Genomic DNA, 19956 nt, shown 5'->3' on the forward strand with positions numbered 1-19956 from the left:
ATTTTGCAGGCAACGCTTAATTATTGTAAATCTTATCTCGTGTAACAAATGGGTGGAAAACACATAAATTGCCACGGGATAAATAATAGTTTTCCGGATGTGCAGAGGAGGAAATATGAAAATTCAAGTGTCATTGTGTTAAATTGTCTGGAACAATTGTCTCTGAATTAACTTTTCCTGGGCCAGGCCAGAATTTTGCTACACAGCACCAAATAATATATCTCTGAGTGAAATTATGGCTTTCTTCACTAATTATTTCGTCCTCATTCTTATACAATTTCACACACTCTGAAGAGGGAGACGAGGGATTTTGGCCAGTGCGCACCAGTTTCACACTGAGACACAGAGTGCATAAGGAAACGTCATAACAGATTGTTACAATCCGATAATAGAATACACCCGGAACCACACATTTTCCCTTTCACATCCACCATTCCCACAGTGAAGCTCCGCAATATTCCATATTCTGACTAATTCTGCTCGTAATTGATAGCGGTAAGATTAAAGTTTTCGCCCCGACGTAATTAATTGTTCCATTTATATTGTTAGTGCGAGTATGGTGAATGCATCAAATAATTTCACTGATATTCCCCATATTGTTTAGTTTTTTTTGAAAAATTCGTCACACATAAAATTGACAGGGAAAAAACATTGCATCCAGATTAATTCTACATGGACGATAGACTTTAGAGAGGCTTTTCACAACCGCTCAACTTCAAATCACTGTGAAATGATGATAAACTTTTCCATTGACCACTCACAGTGAGTACAATATAAAAAGTTTAGATGTCTTTTTTTTGCTAAATAACAAATAAAAATGTGACAAAATCCACTAGAGTTCGATTGGACATTCCGGTGCAATAAATTACAATAATGATGGCGACTTTTGAGCGATAATTTGATTATTTAATCTCATTTCCGGATGAATTAATCAAATCGCATAGGATAAAGCGATTAATCGTATTTGTACAGAATCCCGCGATTATGATCATTTTCATATGCATCGCATTTCAAATTAAATCCCCTGAATGTGATGTTGTTCCTTCAATTGTACTAAAAATGTCTTTGGGAAGAATGCGATGAGATGAAGAAATGGAAAATATTTGTTTCCATCGTCTTTCAATACTTTTTCACTTCTCTCATCCTCGAAGCGAATAAATTTCCATTTCACTCTGGCAATCAATAGTCTAATTGAAAATGCAAATTATGGATTTACGAAATTGGATTTCCTGGCCACTCAATACCAGAGCCGAAGTGGAGAAATTAAAACCAAATATAAGCTGTGTCATGAAAATTGATGCTTCCTCCCCAGACACTCTGATGGGAGATGTCGAATTATATTGGATCCTTTTCAAACTATAGTTTCCACCCCTCCTTAATACTTACAGTCAACACTGACTTTAATCCTTTTGCTGACACTCGGAGGCACGCCATTGGATGCGATGCATAAATAAGCTCCCATGTCGAGACGGGAAATCCTCGTCAGTTCCAGAGTCTCGCCTTCCCATTCCAGAACTGCAGGAGAAGAGAAAAATTCACAATAAGCGATGATTACAAAATTGCTGGCATCTTCTAAACATCCAAAATATTTGCAAATAGAATTACAGCACATCATGTGACTTTTGCTGGCAGCAATTAATATGTCCCAGTGGAGAACAAAAAGTCATGAAGGGGGATCGAGCCTGAGTTGGCAACAAGTGGTTGCCCCATCCTCATTCACTTTCCACTTGAGTACGCTTACCCAAAAGCTTTATGATGTGTGAATGCTCTTCAAGAAGGAGGATTTCGACTTTAGAGCAATCAGGAGGTGACTCGAAATGCGATATGTCGATTACATGTACAAGGAAGCCAGAATAAAGTCTGGGAAAGTCCACGAGCAATTACCTGATATGCTTATATGTATTGTGGGAATGAAAGTGCCAAAATTTCATTTTCAGTCCTGAGGACACTCATATCTCACATATTGTGGGAATTACCTATAATGAGTTGAGAATGGACTGTAAGATTCTCTAGATTCTCTCACCACGACTCCTACTAGCGTCTTTACCTGTGGGAGGGGATGAAAACAACTGTAAGAAACTCCCCTGTCTCACCACGGCTCCCTGATAGAGGCTTTTACCTGCAAAGTTGCAAAGATACAGAATATGAGTAAATCCGTCTTGAAGTGACCGGATTCTTCTTCGCAGGCCGATGCGCTGTAGTCTCGAGATGAGGTTGACGATGAATTTGCTAGGATAGCGAGGATATTATCACCAATTAAACACTTTTTCTCAGAGTAAAAAACCACGCGGCTATTTCATCACTTTATTCTTCGAAAAAGGCGATTTGACATTTCGCGGCTGTCCCACACCGACTCGTTTTCGAATTCCGGAAACCCGGCTGTACATTTACTCCACATTTTCCCCCTCTGGAGCCCTGGAGGGGCTCAAGAAGTCCTCGGTGGGAAGCCAGGCGAGTGTATTGACGGCGCGCTTTTGAATTCCATCGGTGGTTTTAACCGTCGCTACACGCACGATGTCGTCTTTTCCAGGGTGGACGTCGACGATTCTGCCCATTCTCCAGAATGCGGGCTTTAGAGCACTCTCCTTGATGAGTACTAAGTCTCCCACGGTGAAATTTCTCGCCTTGCTGTACCATTTTGATCGCTCGTGAAGAGTGGCAACATATTCAAAATGCCACCGTTTCCAGAAGTCCTGGACGATGCGCTGAGCTTGCAGCCAGCGGCTCAAACGGTTGGGATTGATGTCCAGCAGGTCTGCATCAGGAGCCAGGTTGAGTTGGTGAGATACCAAGAAGTGGCCTGGCGTCAATGGCTCGAGATCTTCGATGTCCGAGAAGGGATTTGCGCAGATTGGCCGCGAATTGAGGCAAGCCTCAATTTGAGCCAGAACCGTGGCGAGTTCCTCGAAGGTGAGAAGAGTTTCCCCCAGTACTCGGCGCAGGTGTGTCTTCACATTGGAAACTCCTCTTTCCCACAAGCCTCCAAAGGTTGGGGAATAAGCCGGAATGAAGTTGAATTGTGTGCCAGTGGTAGACATCTCACGTTCAACTCTCTGTCGATGTTTGCGAATTCCGTGAAGCCTTTCTTCACGACTCTCTCCAGATGCGCCGACGAAATTCGTTCCGTTGTCGCAGAAAATAGTGTGGGCAATTCCTCGACGCGCAGAAAATCTTCTCAGGGCTGCGATGAATGCATCAGTCGACAAATCGCTGACAGCCTCAAGGTGCATGGCTTTTGTGGCCATGCAGATAAACACTGCGATGTAAGCCTTGAGAATTGGCGCCTTCCTCAGCTTCGACGCTCGAATGCGGATGGGGCCCGCAAAATCACATCCTGTCATGTAAAATGCCCTCTGCTGTTGTGTCACCCTCACGGCGGGTAGATCGCCCATGAGAGGAGTTGCTGCTGCAGGTTTTGCCTTCACGCACTGGACGCACTTCCTCGTGATTCCCTTCGCAAGATTCTGGAGGCCCAGAATCCAGTATTCCGTGCGCAAGGAGTTGATCAAAATCCGCGCTCCTGCGTGTTGATTTATCTCATGGTGGAAATAAACCATCTTCCGGGTGAATGAGTGGTCCGACGGCAAGATGATCGGATGCTGCGCTGCATAACCAACTTCCGCATTGGCTAGACGGCCCCGAACTCTCATCAGGCCTTTCTCATCCAGGAAAGGAACAAGTTTCCTCAACTTGCTCGACTTGGGCAGTTCTTCCTTCTTGCGACACAGTTTGTACTCCTCCGGAAAGGCTGTTTTCTGGACGTGCCTCAGCACACAAGTTGTCGCCTCTCGCAGCTCCTTCACCAAGAGACTTCCTGTCTGCCTCTCTGCTGGCTTCAGCCGACGATTCCTGATAAATCGCCTCCAATATGCGACATATCTGATGATCTTGACGTAATCTGAAGTTGTCTCAATCAGATGAGACAACGGATCCAGAACTTCCTTCTGTGTCACGAGAGAAATCGCGTGTGAGGATCTCTCTGCAGTGGCTTTCTCCCTTATCACTCTGTCTGCTGGCCATTTCTCGCGCTCAGGCAGCCACTCTGGGCCACGCAGCCACAATCGATGCTCCAGAAGTTCGCTCGGTAGAATTCCCCTGGACACACTGTCAGCGGGATTGTCGGTGGTTGGCACATGACGCCAATCACAGGGTGGCACACTTTCCTGGATGAAAGCCACACGATGAGCTACATAAGTGTTCCACGTGCGTGGTGGCTCTTGCAGCCACTGAAGAACCACTGTTGAGTCTGACCAGGCGTGCACTTGAATCTCCTTGTTGTCAATCGCTTCGCGCACCTTGGTGATAAGTTGAGCCAGAAGAGCGGCTGCATTCAGTTCCAATCGTGGGATTGTCACTGGTTTCAAGGGCGTCACCCTCGACTTCGCGATCACAATGTTGATCTCTGTGTTGCCCTCAGAGTTGATGCCCTTCGCGTACACTACAGCCCCGTACGCGCGCTCTGAGGCATCAGCGAATCCGTGGAGTTCGATGATGTTCTCGTGTGAAGGAGTCCTCCGCGGAATCCTTAGCTTCTGAATAAGATGGAATTCAGATTGGATTAGATTGTAAGCACTCACCAACTCGATTGGAAGTTTCTCATCCCATTCGATTTTCAACAGCCAGAGATCTTGAAACATTATCTTCAACTTGATCGTCACAGGAGCTACGAATCCCAGCGGGTCGTAGATTGAGGCTGTTGCAGCGCAGAGTTCCCGTTTGGTAGAGATCTCAGGGAGAGCGGCAATGGCGATCGCAAGTTCATCTGTTCCTGGCAGCCAAATCAAGCCCAGCGCTGAGATGGCCTTTGATTGCGATGCGACTTCGTTTGGTGTGATGGCTCTCAGCTCCGATGGAATCTCTTCTAGCACTTCCACTGAGTTGGAAGTCCACTTCCTGAGGTTGAAGTGGGCCTTGAGGAGAACCTCCTGGATCTCCTTCTGGAGCGCCTTCGCTTCCCCCACTGAGGCAGCTCCACAGATGAGGTCATCCATATAGAATGACTTGGTGATCACTCGGCAAGCCTCCGGGTGATGTTCCTTGTAGTCCATGGCTATCTGGTGAAGCACACGGACGGCCAGATAGGGGGCACTGGATGTGCCGTACGTCACTGTCTTCAGGCGGAAGACCTGAAGCGCATCTTGTGGGGTGGGCCTCCAGTAGATCATCTGAAAGTCCCTGTCCTCTTCCGCCACAACCACCTGGCGGTACATCTTTTCCACGTCAGCTGACATGGCCACCTTGTGCGTCCGGAAACGCAGCAGCAAGACCAAGAGATCGTCCTGCAAGGTTGGCCCGATGGCCAAGATGCTGTTGAGCGACGGCTTGTTTGGTCGCGTAGTTGCGGACGCATCGAAGACAACACGGAGTTTGGTTGTCTCGCTGGACGGACGAAGCACTGCCTGGTGCGGCAGAAAGTAAGACTGATCCTCAGTCTTGGCCTTGGGATTGGGCACGGATTCCATGTGCCCCAGACTCAGATATTCCCCCATGAACTCAGCGTACTGATCACGAAGGCTGGGATCCCTCGAGAAGCGCCTCTCGAGCGTCTGGAACCTTGCGAGAGCGCCGGAACTGGAGTTACCCAGCGGCGCGTGATCCCTCTTGAAGGGAAGTCGAACTACGTAGCGTCCGGTGTCATCTCTGGTGTGGGTCTCGCTGAAGTGCTTCTCACACATCGCTTCCTCTTCCGTGAGAAGCGGCTGCTGGTCGAGAAACCCATTTTCCACCTCAAAGAATCGCTTGAGAAGGTCATCTGGATTGCACTGGGTGTGCATAGAAGTGAAGCTCGTCACTGGGCTAGAGATTGGACCGCTCACGACCCAACCGAAGATTGTTAGCTGGCCGACAGGCTCGCCAGCTTTCCCACGGATCATCTGAGGAAGATTGACCGCCATTGCGTGCTCAGCCCCCAGAATGAGGTCAATCTTTCCAGGCATGTAGTAATTTGGATCCGCAAGCTCAAGATTCGTCAAATGGCCCCACTTTGCAGCAGAAACACTCGACGAAGGCAGCATAGAAGTCACCTTCTCCAACACGAAGGCCTCAACAGCGATTCTCTTCCCGGAATCGTACCTCGAGGCGAGTTCCATCTTCAGAAGACCTCGAGTGTATCCGACAGTTGTCTGAGCAGCCCCTTGGACGGAGATGCGAGCTTTGGCTCTAGGTAGAGCGAGACGTTGAGCGCAATCTTCTGACACCATCGTGCATTCTCCCCCACAATCCAATAGAATGCGACAAGCCTGATTTTTGCCGTATGCGTCCTTCACGTGGACGACAGCTGTAGGAAGCAATGCTTTGCGGTGGAGAGTCGAATGATGACTCGTAACAGTCGTCAGCGGAGATTCATCCGCATTAGCAGCAGTTTGAAGTGCAGCCGGAGCCTGCACTGGAGCCTCTGGAACTGGGTCCGTCTGCGGGGGATGTAGCAACGTGTGGTGCCTTTTTCCACAGTGCTGGCAGCTAGATTTCGATGTACATTTAGCAACTGAATGATTGGGCCTCATACAGTTGTAGCAGAGATGATGCTGAGACATCTTTTGACGCCTTTCGTAGAGAGAAAGCGCCTTGAATTTGTCGCACATGTAGAGCGGATGAGCACTGTTGCACTCAGGACAATTAGCAGCGTTTGTATGATGAGACTTAAATCCAGATTTCCCTGGCTTTGCTGAAGCCTTCTGCTCAGGCGCTGTGGTCTTAGCAGGCGCAGTGGCCACAGTTTGAGCAGCACGTTCCAATTCGTCGGACATCTTAGTTAAGAACTCGAAGAACTTGTCAGTGGTGGCGATCTTGTCAGTGTCTTTGTATTTCTCCCACTCCCGCCTGAACTCCATGTTCATATTCCGCTTCATCAAGTAGATAAGCCACATATCGAGCGAGAGGCCCTCAGAACCCAAAGCCTTGAGTCCGTCAATGATCTGCCGATACTTTCGCTGGGCAGCCTGCAGTTCTGACGCCGTGTCCACTTTCTTCTGAGTGTACTCCATGAAGTCTTGAATGTAAGCGTTGATCAGGTGATCCTTTTTGCTGTATCTGTCATTAAGTCTCTTCCAAGTGGGCTCATAATTCTCATTCGTGATGGAAACATGAGCGATGTCTTCAGAAGCAATCCCAGTGAGACTCATTTTCAAGTATTGCATCTTCTCACTGTCAGAAAGACTGCTGTTCTCGTGAATGGCACTCGCAAAAGCATCTCGGAATGGAGGCCAATCGATGTACTTCCCATCAAATGACGGAAGCTTGAGCTGAGGTAGCTTCGTGCGCGTCCCAGTTGCGCCACTGGAATTGTTCTGAGCTATCAACTCCAAGATTTCAGTCTGCTTCATCAGTGTTGAAGCCAAGCCGTCAGCCTGCGATGCCGGCGGCACCTCAGGCGTTGTTCCCAAACCCTCAGCCATCCTGTTGATGGAGAGCTCGAGTTCCGAATGTCGCAGCAGAAATTCATCACCCTCTTTCTCCTGCTTCTTGAGCTCATCAAGTAGTTGAGCGTCCGCGTCAGGCCCGGAGAGCATGCACTCAATCTTCAGTTGCACAGGAGTAAACTTCTCGAGTGCGATGCCCAAGCCATCCTTCACAGTCTTAACAAAGGCCTTGTCCGCCATTTGCACGCCTTCGACCTTGTTCTCAAGACGTGTGAGTTGCCGTTTGTAGATTCCCCGCTCCACAACCAGGGAGTGAAGCTGAATCTTCAATAGATCATCCATCTTGTGCTTATCAGGTCAAAGGTTGACGACAGCGACGCCAAAATGAATGAGGTCCAGTTTTCTCTGAGTTCAGAGCGTTGTAGAATACTCCACGTTCTCGGGAAGAGGGCTGAGATCCAATCTGTTGCCAAGATACGCCGCAGCGGTGATCAGATTGAATGCACGCAGACCCGACGCAATCTTCCACGAAGTGAAGGGCAATTGAGTGTATTTGCTCACGTCGCACGCAAGTCCAAGTGATTCCTTGCCGGACGAAGGGCCAGAATGTGGGAATTACCTATAATGAGTTGAGAATGGACTGTAAGATTCTCTAGATTCTCTCACCACGACTCCTACTAGCGTCTTTACCTGTGGGAGGGGATGAAAACAACTGTAAGAAACTCCCCTGTCTCACCACGGCTCCCTGATAGAGGCTTTTACCTGCAAAGTTGCAAAGATACAGAATATGAGTAAATCCGTCTTGAAGTGACCAGAATGTGGGAATTACCTATAATGAGTTGAGAATGGACTGTAAGATTCTCTAGATTCTCTCACCACGACTCCTACTAGCGTCTTTACCTGTGGGAGGGGATGAAAACAACTGTAAGAAACTCCCCTGTCTCACCACGGCTCCCTGATAGAGGCTTTTACCTGCAAAGTTGCAAAGATACAGAATATGAGTAAATCCGTCTTGAAGTGACCGGATTCTTCTTCGCAGGCCGATGCGCTGTAGTCTCGAGATGAGGTTGACGATGAATTTGCTAGGATAGCGAGGATATTATCACCAATTAAACACTTTTTCTCAGAGTAAAAAACCACGCGGCTATTTCATCACTTTATTCTTCGAAAAAGGCGATTTGACATTTCGCGGCTGTCCCACACCGACTCGTTTTCGAATTCCGGAAACCCGGCTGTACATTTACTCCACACATATCAACATAAAATGCAAACAAGCCATCACCTCTGGCTGACAAAGTGGACAAAAGACTCATCAATAATTCATTATTCTATATAGACATTACACTGACACCAATTGCAGAGCAATAGAGCTGCTTGATTACTTACGCTAGATATGTTTTCCCAACAGATTATGTAGAACAGGACAAATTTATCGTCAGACAAAACAATAAGAATCCAAATTTCTTTGGCAGATTACAGTACCTTGATGCTGTATGAGTTTTCCCAGGTCGACTCAAATTTTGCATCATCGTTAATTCCTTTTAAATCTAATTAACTCCCAACCCCTAAGCTTAATCCAGTAAAGCTCGTCATGAATATTTTTCACCCTATTAAGCTGCAGAAGTGCTTGCGGTTGCTACATACCGTTGAGACTCTTGGTTATGGAGATTCGAGTGTTATCGTCCCTCCTCCACTTTATTGATGGTGCTGGACTCCCAGTGGCCCGACACCTCAACGTCACATTGGCACCTTCCCGCACGATGACATCACTCGACGTTATCGAGTCATCAATGTTGGGCGGCACTGCAACGAGAACAGAAATGTGCTGTAGTGTGCAGAACTTTCGTACATATTTGGTCTTCTTTTCACAGCGCTTCTGTGAAATTAATTTGGCGAAACGGTGTCACAGTGACTGAAAAGAGCATAAATTTGAGGGCAATTTCCTTAATTTGATATGTCAAATGCTGCTGGAACGGGAGAATGAGTCAGAGATGGACGAGAAGCCCCAATACTATCGATTAAATCTTCGTGCAGGAGTTGTGGCACCAACATAACTCAATGTGAATAGGTATGATGTGCAACAATACGAGGAAAAGTTGCAAAAAAAATCGTATTTTCAGTACGATTCGATTGTACTAATGTATTTTTGAGTTGTCACAACATGTCCGGAGACTTTTCCCAGCTTCTGGAGCACCCAAACCGTGGCCAAACCAATGATAAATGTCACTGGAATTGTGGCATACAATGTTTTTACTTGTCCTTTAAATCACACCCCATATCCAACTTTTCTGCCCCAGAACGCAGGGGAGGATTTTTCTGTCTACCTCTCTCGCTATTTACCATTTGAACGTTGCAAAATTGAATTATGTGAATGTGTTGAAAAGAAATCACTTGTATGGATTTCAGAAACTTTTCGCACTTGTTTAAATCTCCCAAGGCGACAAACTTATCGATACACTGCCATTTTCCACTTTTCAATTAAAGAAATTGAAGCAATTTGTATGATTCGGTTATCATAGTCATTTCAAAAGGCATTTTGAGGTAATTTTCTTCTGACCTCTGGGAACTATTTGGGATTATATATGCGTGTTGTCTCGGTGTGTTTAGTTTACAGCTGAAATTGTCCCTGAATACTGTGTTGTATCAACAGAGGAGTAATTAAATTAGCAGTGACTGAAAACAAGAGGACACACACCATGCACTACGGATATTTGCTAGCACCACACTCCTCTTTCCCCTTTGGAAATACTTTCTTTGCAGCGACGAATTGTTGCTCGGTGATTTGCAAAAGTCGTGATCCATGTACAGTTAACCCATATAAAATATTTTAATTAAGGAAATTGTTTAGTGATCTATTTGACCAAAATCTTCTTGAGAACTCCCAAGGATTTCTTCCACAAGGATTGAATTTTAACAACTCGAGGATCGGGTAAATTAAAATTTATTGTAATTGTTTCGTCACTCCGCATCCACAATAGGTTTATCACAATTGAAATGGGATTATATCCTCGGACGATGGCAAAATTAGTCCAAAAATTAATTATGAGAATCACCCTTCTCTGGTAGAATTTACTTATCTGGTCGAAACTATCAACTCCATAGCTCTGTCAAGGGAAGATTGTGTACAGAGTCCGGGTTTTATTTCGCAATTCCATTGGGTCCACTGACAAAAAGCTGAGGGAAGTTCTTCAGATCCAATTAGACACTTATAGCTATTTCGTGAACGTATGCTTGAAAGTTTAGTAAAATTTTATGTTTAATTAATTAAATTATGGCACTAAAAGTCTATCTCTTTCTCTGTGGCCATCATCATAATATAATTTCTGTTTGGAGAGCTCCCTTCCGCTCATTCTGTGGCTTTTGTAGGATTGTGTGTGCGTCTGAGACTGAATGAGTGTGCAAGTGGCTGAAGGTATGCCGTTCTGATGGTGGGGTGGAGTGAGTGGGTGGCACGACCCCCTTGAATGGAAAACTAAAAACAAAGATGAGTGTTGGTTGTAGAGTTTTCCCTTAAATTTGGTAGATTGCAAAAGGGCTGGGGAGTTTTGGGGAGAGTGAAAATGTGGAAATGATGAATATGAAAAGCCAGACGCTGGAGTATTTGAATAGCGGCACTCTTGAGATTCGACTCCCCTACAAGTCAGTTGGAGTCCTTCAATAATCACGACGAGCAACTAAGGATGATCTTGAGTGGCACTCAAGTGAGATGTTCTTAAGGAAGTCAAGCGAGAATTCGCCTTTTCCATCTAATTGGATATGTAGATTCTATGTGTTTTCACTCCTCACTTGAGAGGACCACCTCTCCTTGCAGATCTGATTGATGGTCTCGCCACCATTCAACTTTTATTTTTCACGAAAAATGTGCCCCTAAATACAAACACGGTGAGACATTTAATTGGAAAAGTCCCAAAGTCTGCACGGTCTATAGATAACGAGCAATTGAAGCCATTCTGGCCTCTTCCAAATATGCATTCAGCCGTGGTATTTGCAATAGAAATTATTTGTGGGTATTGCGAGTTCTAAAAGTTTTTCATACTTTGTCGCCAGTGTAGATTTTTTCACTGCCTAACTTTGTGACATAAAAGTTGAGCTTCTGTAAGTTGCGTCTCACCATTTATTGAATTATATTTTTCATTCCCGAACTTACATACTTTTAGTGGCGTAATGCACTGTCTTTTGTTCCACAAGAATACCATTTCGTAGCTTTAAAGTTGAATTGGAGTAATACTCTGGTTAAGGTAATTTTGAGTGTTCCAGTAATATTGATTTTAGACTAATAAATTCCCATTTACATTTCATAGAGTATTGTGTGCTCTAGGCTAGAGTAAGTGTACGATTTCATATGACTACAAAGGGGAGCAAAGCATTAAGTAAATTGAATTGTTATTGTCCAATAACCGAAGACTTATGGAGCTATCACAAGGCAATAAAGCATTGATCGTGTATAGAAATTGTCACTAGTAAATCATATTTATGTTTGGAAATTTGAGGAAAAATCTTGGCAATTTGACACGCTTGTTTGCGATGCTGTTGAGGAGAAAGTGTGGCACACAGGAAAGACTAACTCACCACACTTCCTCTGGACAGCCAGTGTGCATCTTAAGCAAAGATACTTCTCTGCACAATTCCACTCGTCTGCATAAATTTACATTAAGCAGACCAAAGGAGACAACATAGAAAGGGAAACAAGGAAAGTTGAACGTTCCCTGGCGAGCAAAAGTACATCAAGGGTACAATTGAGAAAAGACAGGATACCTGGTGAAAAACTTTGTAATTATATAATCACGAAATTGTGTTTCTCATTCTAAAAATAACACTGAGAAAAACAGTTGGGGACATAAATTATTCACTCACATTTGTATTACATTATATGACTTCTTAGCCGCGGCGGGCGTAAAAACAACTTTCACCCTTACTTTCCTTAATGTGACTCTGCCCTCATGTGAGGGGTCGCGCGGTATCCCTTTTGCTCATTGTCTCACACCCTCATTCGCCTTGGCGCAGGATTTTTCTGCACACATGGTGAGACAAAAATGTTTTTCTGCTTTAATCACATTATTTCACGAATCATTTCATGTGCCCGCAATAAATCATCACATTACAATCCTGTAACAGTAGTTATATAAGAAGGATGAAATTTGCAAAGTTACGCCATGTCTAGTCTCAGACTTGCCATACAATCTTTACCCTCTCTTCATAGCAGAATATATTCTTCACGACAGAACAGATATTGTAATCCATATAAGTTGCGCATTTAGTGGGCCAGATTGTATTGAAACACGGCAGTAAAATGATGGTGTGTTGGTGAACTTATGAATCACTAAACAACATGCCCGAATTTGCATTGATCAGTGAAATTTCTCAGCATACTTCGCAGGCCCATTACGGAAGTTAGAGACGCACGATATACGGAAAACATCCGCGTATATATTTTTATATTTGTGTACCTTCCATAGAGAAACTGTATCCCTTTCAACTCGCGTACATTGACTAAGGCCACAACATGGCGAAACCTAAAGAAGCGTGAAAATAACACAAGAGTTTATCAGTTTTGCTGTTCTGTGAATAAATAAAACAATAATTTTTCCCGACAAGTACCTTCACGATTCAACAACGGGGAAGACTATGGGAAAGTAGTTCACATCATTCAACAAAAATACTCCATGGTATTGTTGTGAGACGGAAAAAGAATAACAATTCCCATCTTGGTGAAAACATCTCAAGGAGATTTGTGAGCCAAGGAGTTCCAATTCACGCCAAGATTCATTGTCAACAGTTTCAATGGGATTAATGTATATCTGCTTCTTTTACTCCTTCTATTTGGCAAATTTTCTTCTCATGGACCGAAAAGGAAAAAAAAATGTGACACGAGTGCAGTTTCCCAAGTGATATATTTCACTATATACCTTGAGCCATGGCAGGAGAAAAGGAACTGAAAGAATTTAATTACTACATCGCATTGCCAGAATGTCATCTGCAATTCCGAGGACGGAGTGCTCTTCTCTCATGGCTGAAGGATGTTACCACCTAATTTTCACTCAGTTCAGTTTCCGTCTTCCTGCCTGTGAATTACTCGGAAAAGTTACACGGGGAAAAAATCTGGCACGAAGCTCTGACCTTCTTAAACCTATTATCGATTTTGGCTGGAGCAATGTGAAATCACAGCAAAAATCGCAATAATCACTATCGAAAAGGGGGAAGAAATTATGTTTTTCGACATTGATTGAATCTGTAAGATGTCGCAATATGTTTGAGTGTTTGAAAAAAAAATGATTTAATTTCACTTACCAACAACGTGCAAGTAGCCAAATTGTGTTTTCGCTGTCACAGTGTTAATTTGACACATGTATCGTCCTTTATCCTCCTCCTGGACATTGTTTATATGTAGAAACCATGTTTTGTGCTTATCGTGCTTATCGTGAGTCACACTAATACGCGGATTTCGAGTGATCACGTGATTGTGGACCGTTAAGATGGCAGACTGCTCAAAGTGCATCCATGCGACCTGCAAAATATTAAAAAAAGAGTGAAAATCCTTTTTTAGCCATCGTCTAGCCACTCGACTTGTGACGATTTATATCTTTGTTTACAGACTATTCTATTCGCTTTCTCCGCCCCTTCAGTCGCCCCACGATCGTCAACTTGCAATTTCATTTTTCACCCAAAAATCCTCAGCTCAACTCCTTTTTAGTGGGAGTGGCTGTGCACTGGGTAAAAACGAATTTGTTTCAAATAAGAAAACGATGGGTATTCCACATTCAAAAACATTTACAGCCACTTCAGAACTGTCATAAAGTGGAATTTTGTAGATAGTATAAAAAAATTAAACGTGAGCATAACAATTTGTTAAGTAGCAATAAAAGTATGAGAAGTCTTTAGAGGTTATAACGAGAAAATGAGCTCCAATTTGCAGAGATTGAAATGGCATCGTAAATACGTGATGAGCAGAATCGAGTTATATCCTCAAGTTATGCTTAAAAATAATAGAACACGCTATATTGAAATTCAGTTCTGGTCAATCACAATATAAATATAATTTTCGTATTATATAACATCCTCAGAATTCCGTTATTAGAAATCTAATATCTTAGAGTCAGCTTGAAATGAAAAATCCGGGCGTGATCTAATCTGCATATTAATTGGCAATCTTTGATTTTTTTTTTCTAAAGTCATTACCAAAAGGCAATTTGGGTGTGATTTTATAATGCTATTCTGAGAACCATCGTCAATACCGCAGCACATTCACACAATAAATTACATGGTTTACAACTTGGGCTCATTACCAAAATAATCCAATTAGAATGTTCGAGTAATGCGATAACGACTCAATAAAGGCAAAGGGAAGACACTTAGCGTGATTAAATCTACACCCTCACGGTAAATATTGGAGGATACATGTTGTGTAAACATAAATTTTAAATTGGCGCCATCAAATTTTAATAACCGCCCACCCACACTTGTTATCCTCAGGCGTTGACTTGAGACGACCCACATATGGCCGAAATCCCTGTGCGTGGCACACACACACGCCGTCCCGAGGGTGGATTCTGTTTAATCATTGTCATTAGACTTTTGGTGATTGATGACCGACGAGGAGAATCTCTTCCTCCGATCCAAATGTCACTTTTAGTCTTTTGGAATATAATTTTATGGCCAGTGGAGCAACTCAAATTGGAAAATAATGGCCCAAGTCATGGAATGACAAATTCATTTTTGCTGGGAGACAAACTTTATCCAAACTTTTGCCCTTGCGAGGCATATGAGATATTGATGTCGCCAAAATATCCAATCCTGTTTCACATAAGCACATGGTGAGCCTCAATTGAACACTGGGAGAAGGGATGTGATGTGATTCTCAAGCTCTGTCGCTCTGAAATGCATTTACATTTCATTGCTTCCAGGAAATAAGGATTGGGATAATCTTGCCAGATCATCCGGTTTGAAGAACCAAACGTATCAAACTCCAGAATAACTTAAAGCTCAGCTTTCCTTGGCATTCCCTACAAGGAGGCTACAAATTGTCCCACAATTTTTATCTACACAAGTGTTTGTGTCATGAAAGCAGCCAAATAAAATTAATAACACCTTGTGGATCGAGACAAAAGAGCGCGAAATCCTCCCACTAAAGCGTAAATGTGTGATTTTATGATTACAACAGAGCCAATGATGTATATGTGAATATGGGCTAATATACGACGCAAAGTAACCCCCTGGAGAATGGAGCAGACTTTAGATTTTCTCCCTTATAATGAAATTCAAGAACACGCTTGAGGAAAAAAGATTGAAGCGCGATGGCAAGATAAAGCAGGTCTTGTGTAAATGGAACCTCTGCTGAAAGTGGTTTAGAACCGTCTAAATGCCTCTCCAGAAGGGGCTTGCAGCTGATATATGTATCATAATTTTGTTTAATTAATTAAATTCGTTACGAGCTGCAGGACCTGGAAATTGAGGTGAGACCTTTATGCGGTGTCATTTTATCGATATAGCCAATCTTGGCAGGACAGAGTAAGGAGAGTGTTATATGGTTGGTGGTATTCTCATGGAGCCTGTCATCAGTGAAAAGTGAAAATATTGCGGGAAATTTTGTGAAAGAACACCACCAGTGTGAATGCCTTACAAATTGAAAGTGTATCATGCCACATTTTGCTCCGCTCAAGAGTGACGACAAACTTCCTTTCCAATGCAGAATTCTACGGAGAAAATTTGCAACAAAACGTGTCATTGGCATAGATATTTAGTCCCGAAGGAGTGGCAGAAGACTGCTTGCTTAAAAATTCCAAATAGATGTGCGATGCCGAGGAAAAAACAGCAGACACCAGGGGAAGATGAAGACTAAAGGGCGATGAACACATTTCGCATTTCTATATCAGCACATTTATATATAGCAATGTATTCGGCAATGGGTGTGTCAATGTATGGCGAATCCTGGCGAAGAGGATCACGAGGGATGCAGCATCTAGAGAGGAGTGATAGCGTTATCTGCAGCACATTCAGCTTCACGCGTTATCAACTCAGAATCACATTTATTTTATTCTGTCGGACAGTTTAGCTGAAAAGTTCCACTAGAGAGACAGTGAGACTGCCACACAGCCTTGTAATATCCTTCTCGCAGGCGCTTCTTCTCTTCCCATCCATTTTCCCACCCAAATGTGGAAAAATCTTCATTCTCAGGATTCCTCTCGACGCCTGGTAGAGAGTGAAATTTCGGAGGGTCACACGTTTTAGTTTAATAAAGAATATCACTCTGTGCTGTTAATTTCGTTTCGCCTCCTTTTTTCTGCACCCCTCACATCACTCTCTGTTGGCCTCTAGCAGCCTCTACACATAGCCAAAAAGGGTCGCTGTTGGTTGGTCACAATTCTGCGTCCTGATCCTTATCGAACATTAATTATAAAAAGGACTGCATTCAGCTATAAAATTGGCTTCTCCCGTTACTCGACACTTCCGCAATTTCACCATATATTTCAAGAAGTGTCCTCACTGTGATATACGCGATAAAAATATCTTCAATGGAAACAAATCTATGAGAAGGTGAGTCAAATGTTGCCGCCTTTAGTGTATACAGTGTATATCTAAAGAATATAATGGAATTTCTTCATAGTTCCCATTCTTTTCGCATCCTTCGGAGCAGAGGTGTTTCACATTTTTCATCCATCGGTAACAAAGATTAAAATTAAAACGTGATTTGACTCCTTTTCCAAAGAAATGTTGCAACTGCGAAGAAAAAGTTCGTATTACCTTTCTCGTTTCTCTGGTGTATCATAAATTCCTCCGCAATGAGACTTCGAGAATGAAGGTGAGGGCTATGGAGGTGAACTTTTCACGAGAATTTTCATAATTTCAAATGAAACGAGAGAAAATTGTATTTGTCAATGAAGTAAAAAAGAAAAGTTGAATGAAGCAAAAACAGCATCATAGTGCACACCAACATTTGCGATGCTGTACAAAGATGTTAAAGTATTTACCGTGACGAGAACTATTACCATTGCGAACGCCAAATACGTAGAGTGTCGATTGTAGCAGATGTTTCTTGAATTTCCACGTTTCTCTGACATTCAAACGGAATATTCTCTCTAAAATGAACTTATTAAATATAGCCCAGACTCTCTTCGCACCATCAAATGCGGAAAAGAAAATACACTTGTACATTGCACGCCACCTTCTCTACACAGAACGCAATTCTACAGTGCTGCATCGTGGTTGTTGGCTGCAAAGTTGAATCAACAAATGTTAATAAGAAAGAACAATTCACTCGCTCATCCCCACGCCTCGTGACGTGCCAAAGTTTATCCGCCAGCTTCCCGGTAAGCTTCTGTGCTGCAATAACACAACCGCAAGGCAACAACAACTTAACTTGAAAAATACTTAAAACATCGTAAACGGGGATCTCGACGTGATAAAACAGTAGGTACAGTGTTGCCCTGAAACACATAAAGCCACTTTGAAGGAGTTAACGTACATCGCAATCCCCTATCTTTGCACTCTGAGGAAAAATTGTTCAAGTTCAAGAGCCGGATATCCAGCCAGAATAACTTAATTTCGCATACACCATCTTCTTCCTTTGTGCCCTCACAATTAAATTATTAAATAGATTCTCACATGCAAGGCATATTGGAGGTTCTTCTTGTTACATTTGCAAGATGGAGAAAAGCCCTTTATCACAAAAGATGACTATGCTGAATCGCTAATCTTTCTATTTGTCGATGATGAAGCAATTTGAATCGACGAGGAAAGCCGAAAATCCCCTTGGGGAATTTCATATGAGAACACATTCGATATTTCAAACTTATCATTCCAATGCAATTTCACTGGTAAATCGCCCAACATGTGATAATATTTCACGCTACAATTTCGCACGATTCTCGCGTGTTTTAACAAACTTCCCCTCACAGTGTTTGAATAGCAAATTTTCACATTTTCTTTCTTTTCGATCCTTGAATTTTACCTCTAAGAAGTCCCGTGCACGAATTATAGAATGTCAATGCGCGAAACATCATGAATTTAAATGCATAATTGGATGGCTGGGCTACATGGTAGAAATGATGTAATAAGAACTGGTAATATTTCATTGCGACGGATGCTGCAAGGTGGCTGAGAATAAGAATTCACAATTTTATCCGAATTCAAGTCATGATTTCCCTCTAACGAGACCATCCCCAGACAAGTTTGTTTATTTCATCCCATGTGCTCGGGTCGAAGAGCTTTTGTATCACTGTGCAAGTCCCTTTCGCGACATTCGACTGTATATACTGTCGTCCATTTATTACGGTTGTGCCCAGCCCATTTTATAAATTGCTATCGACAGCATAGAGAGCCTGGCATGCCACAGGCTCAGTATTTGCTGCAGCAAGACAGCAGTGAAACATTGAGAATCACCAGTGGAATTGTACAATTTTAATTCGCGAAATACTATCTATTCTTCTCATGGTAATTTTTGATAAATTTACCATGTCACAACTGGTAGAATGACAAGTCAACTGTGTGTGTCATGCTCAACGAGGCGCATGTTTGACTAAGGATGTTTGGTCTTCTAATGTACAACAGGGAAATATGTGTTATTTACAAAAGAAAACTGTACAAGAACGTAAAAGTTTCCGGAGAGATCCTGATGGGAATATGTTATGAGCTCCAAACTTTTATTTTTCCATCGTGTGCTCATTTTCGAAAGAGCCATGGACAATTTTTCGGAGTAAAACTATTAGGAAATTTCATTTAAAAAGTTGAAAGTTTTATACCGCAGGACCGAAGAGCGAAGGGTGGCAAAAGAGCGACAGTGTGTAGTTGAGGAATAAAAGAGGCGATTTGTGGTCAGTCCATTGGCATTATGTTATCTGTGGGCAACACACACAGCAAGATAGTCACGTACCTTATAAGTTCCGAGATTTTTGACAGAACATGCCAGTTTCACATTTCTACCAGCTGGAACAGTGATATTTTCAATAACGTCCGTAAATTCTGGATCCTCCAAGACAGCTGCAAGAATATTGAAAAAAAGAACCATATGAAATTCCCATCATTTTCATCCATTGAAGTTGTAAATGGCTGGGGAGTGTGATAGAGAATTGCACATATATTTATCAGTTTAATAATAATTCTCCCTTCTACCTCGATTTTCTCCCTTAAAGATCACCGCTAAGGATCCGAAGAAGGTAGAATCTTTAAAAAAAAATCCCACCCTTATCGTTTTCCAGATGGTCTAGGGCTCATCCCTACCTCGCATATTCCGACCACGTATCATGAGTAATTTGACGCACTCAGTGAAAATTTCTGGGCAGAATGATACGTGTGATAGAATGTAATATCCAGGGTCCCTTTAAAACATAACAAAATAATTAGATTCTTGTTTCTCTTTGCGATTTTTTCGTCGTTATTGCATTCCCCGCATACACTTCTCCACACCTGGCATTCTCCTCTCCCTAGTCCATCTCAACAATGTGTTGTATGTATAATTTTTCCTCAGACCACTTTCTCAAATATTTCCGTCTTTGGCACACAATTTCCATCCCGAAAGAAAGGAATCGATGGATGGCAGACGGCTAGCCCGGAAGGTATTTCGCTCTTTGTTGCTTCTATTTATCCCCCAACTTTTTGGCTCAGG

At 43.0% G+C, this 19956-nt stretch overlaps 1 protein-coding gene across 1 annotated transcript in view; it reads right to left on the reverse strand.

Moving 5' to 3' along the window:
* Window positions 1-19956, reverse strand: part of LOC132261672 (lachesin-like) — a 42699-nt gene that overhangs the window by 8435 nt on the left and 14308 nt on the right. Inside the window, exons 2-5 of the mRNA XM_059760585.1 lie at window positions 19225-19331; window positions 13647-13863; window positions 9003-9161; window positions 1387-1515 (exon numbers count right to left, since the gene is read on the reverse strand). Coding sequence (XP_059616568.1) covers window positions 1387-1515; window positions 9003-9161; window positions 13647-13863; window positions 19225-19331 — 612 coding nt within the window. The remainder of the gene's footprint in view (window positions 1-1386; window positions 1516-9002; window positions 9162-13646; window positions 13864-19224; window positions 19332-19956) is intronic.

This window comes from Phlebotomus argentipes, unplaced genomic scaffold (genome assembly GCF_947086385.1).
Source record: "Phlebotomus argentipes unplaced genomic scaffold, Phlebotomus argentipes genome assembly contig_15, whole genome shotgun sequence".
NCBI lineage: Eukaryota > Metazoa > Arthropoda > Insecta > Diptera > Psychodidae > Phlebotomus > Phlebotomus argentipes.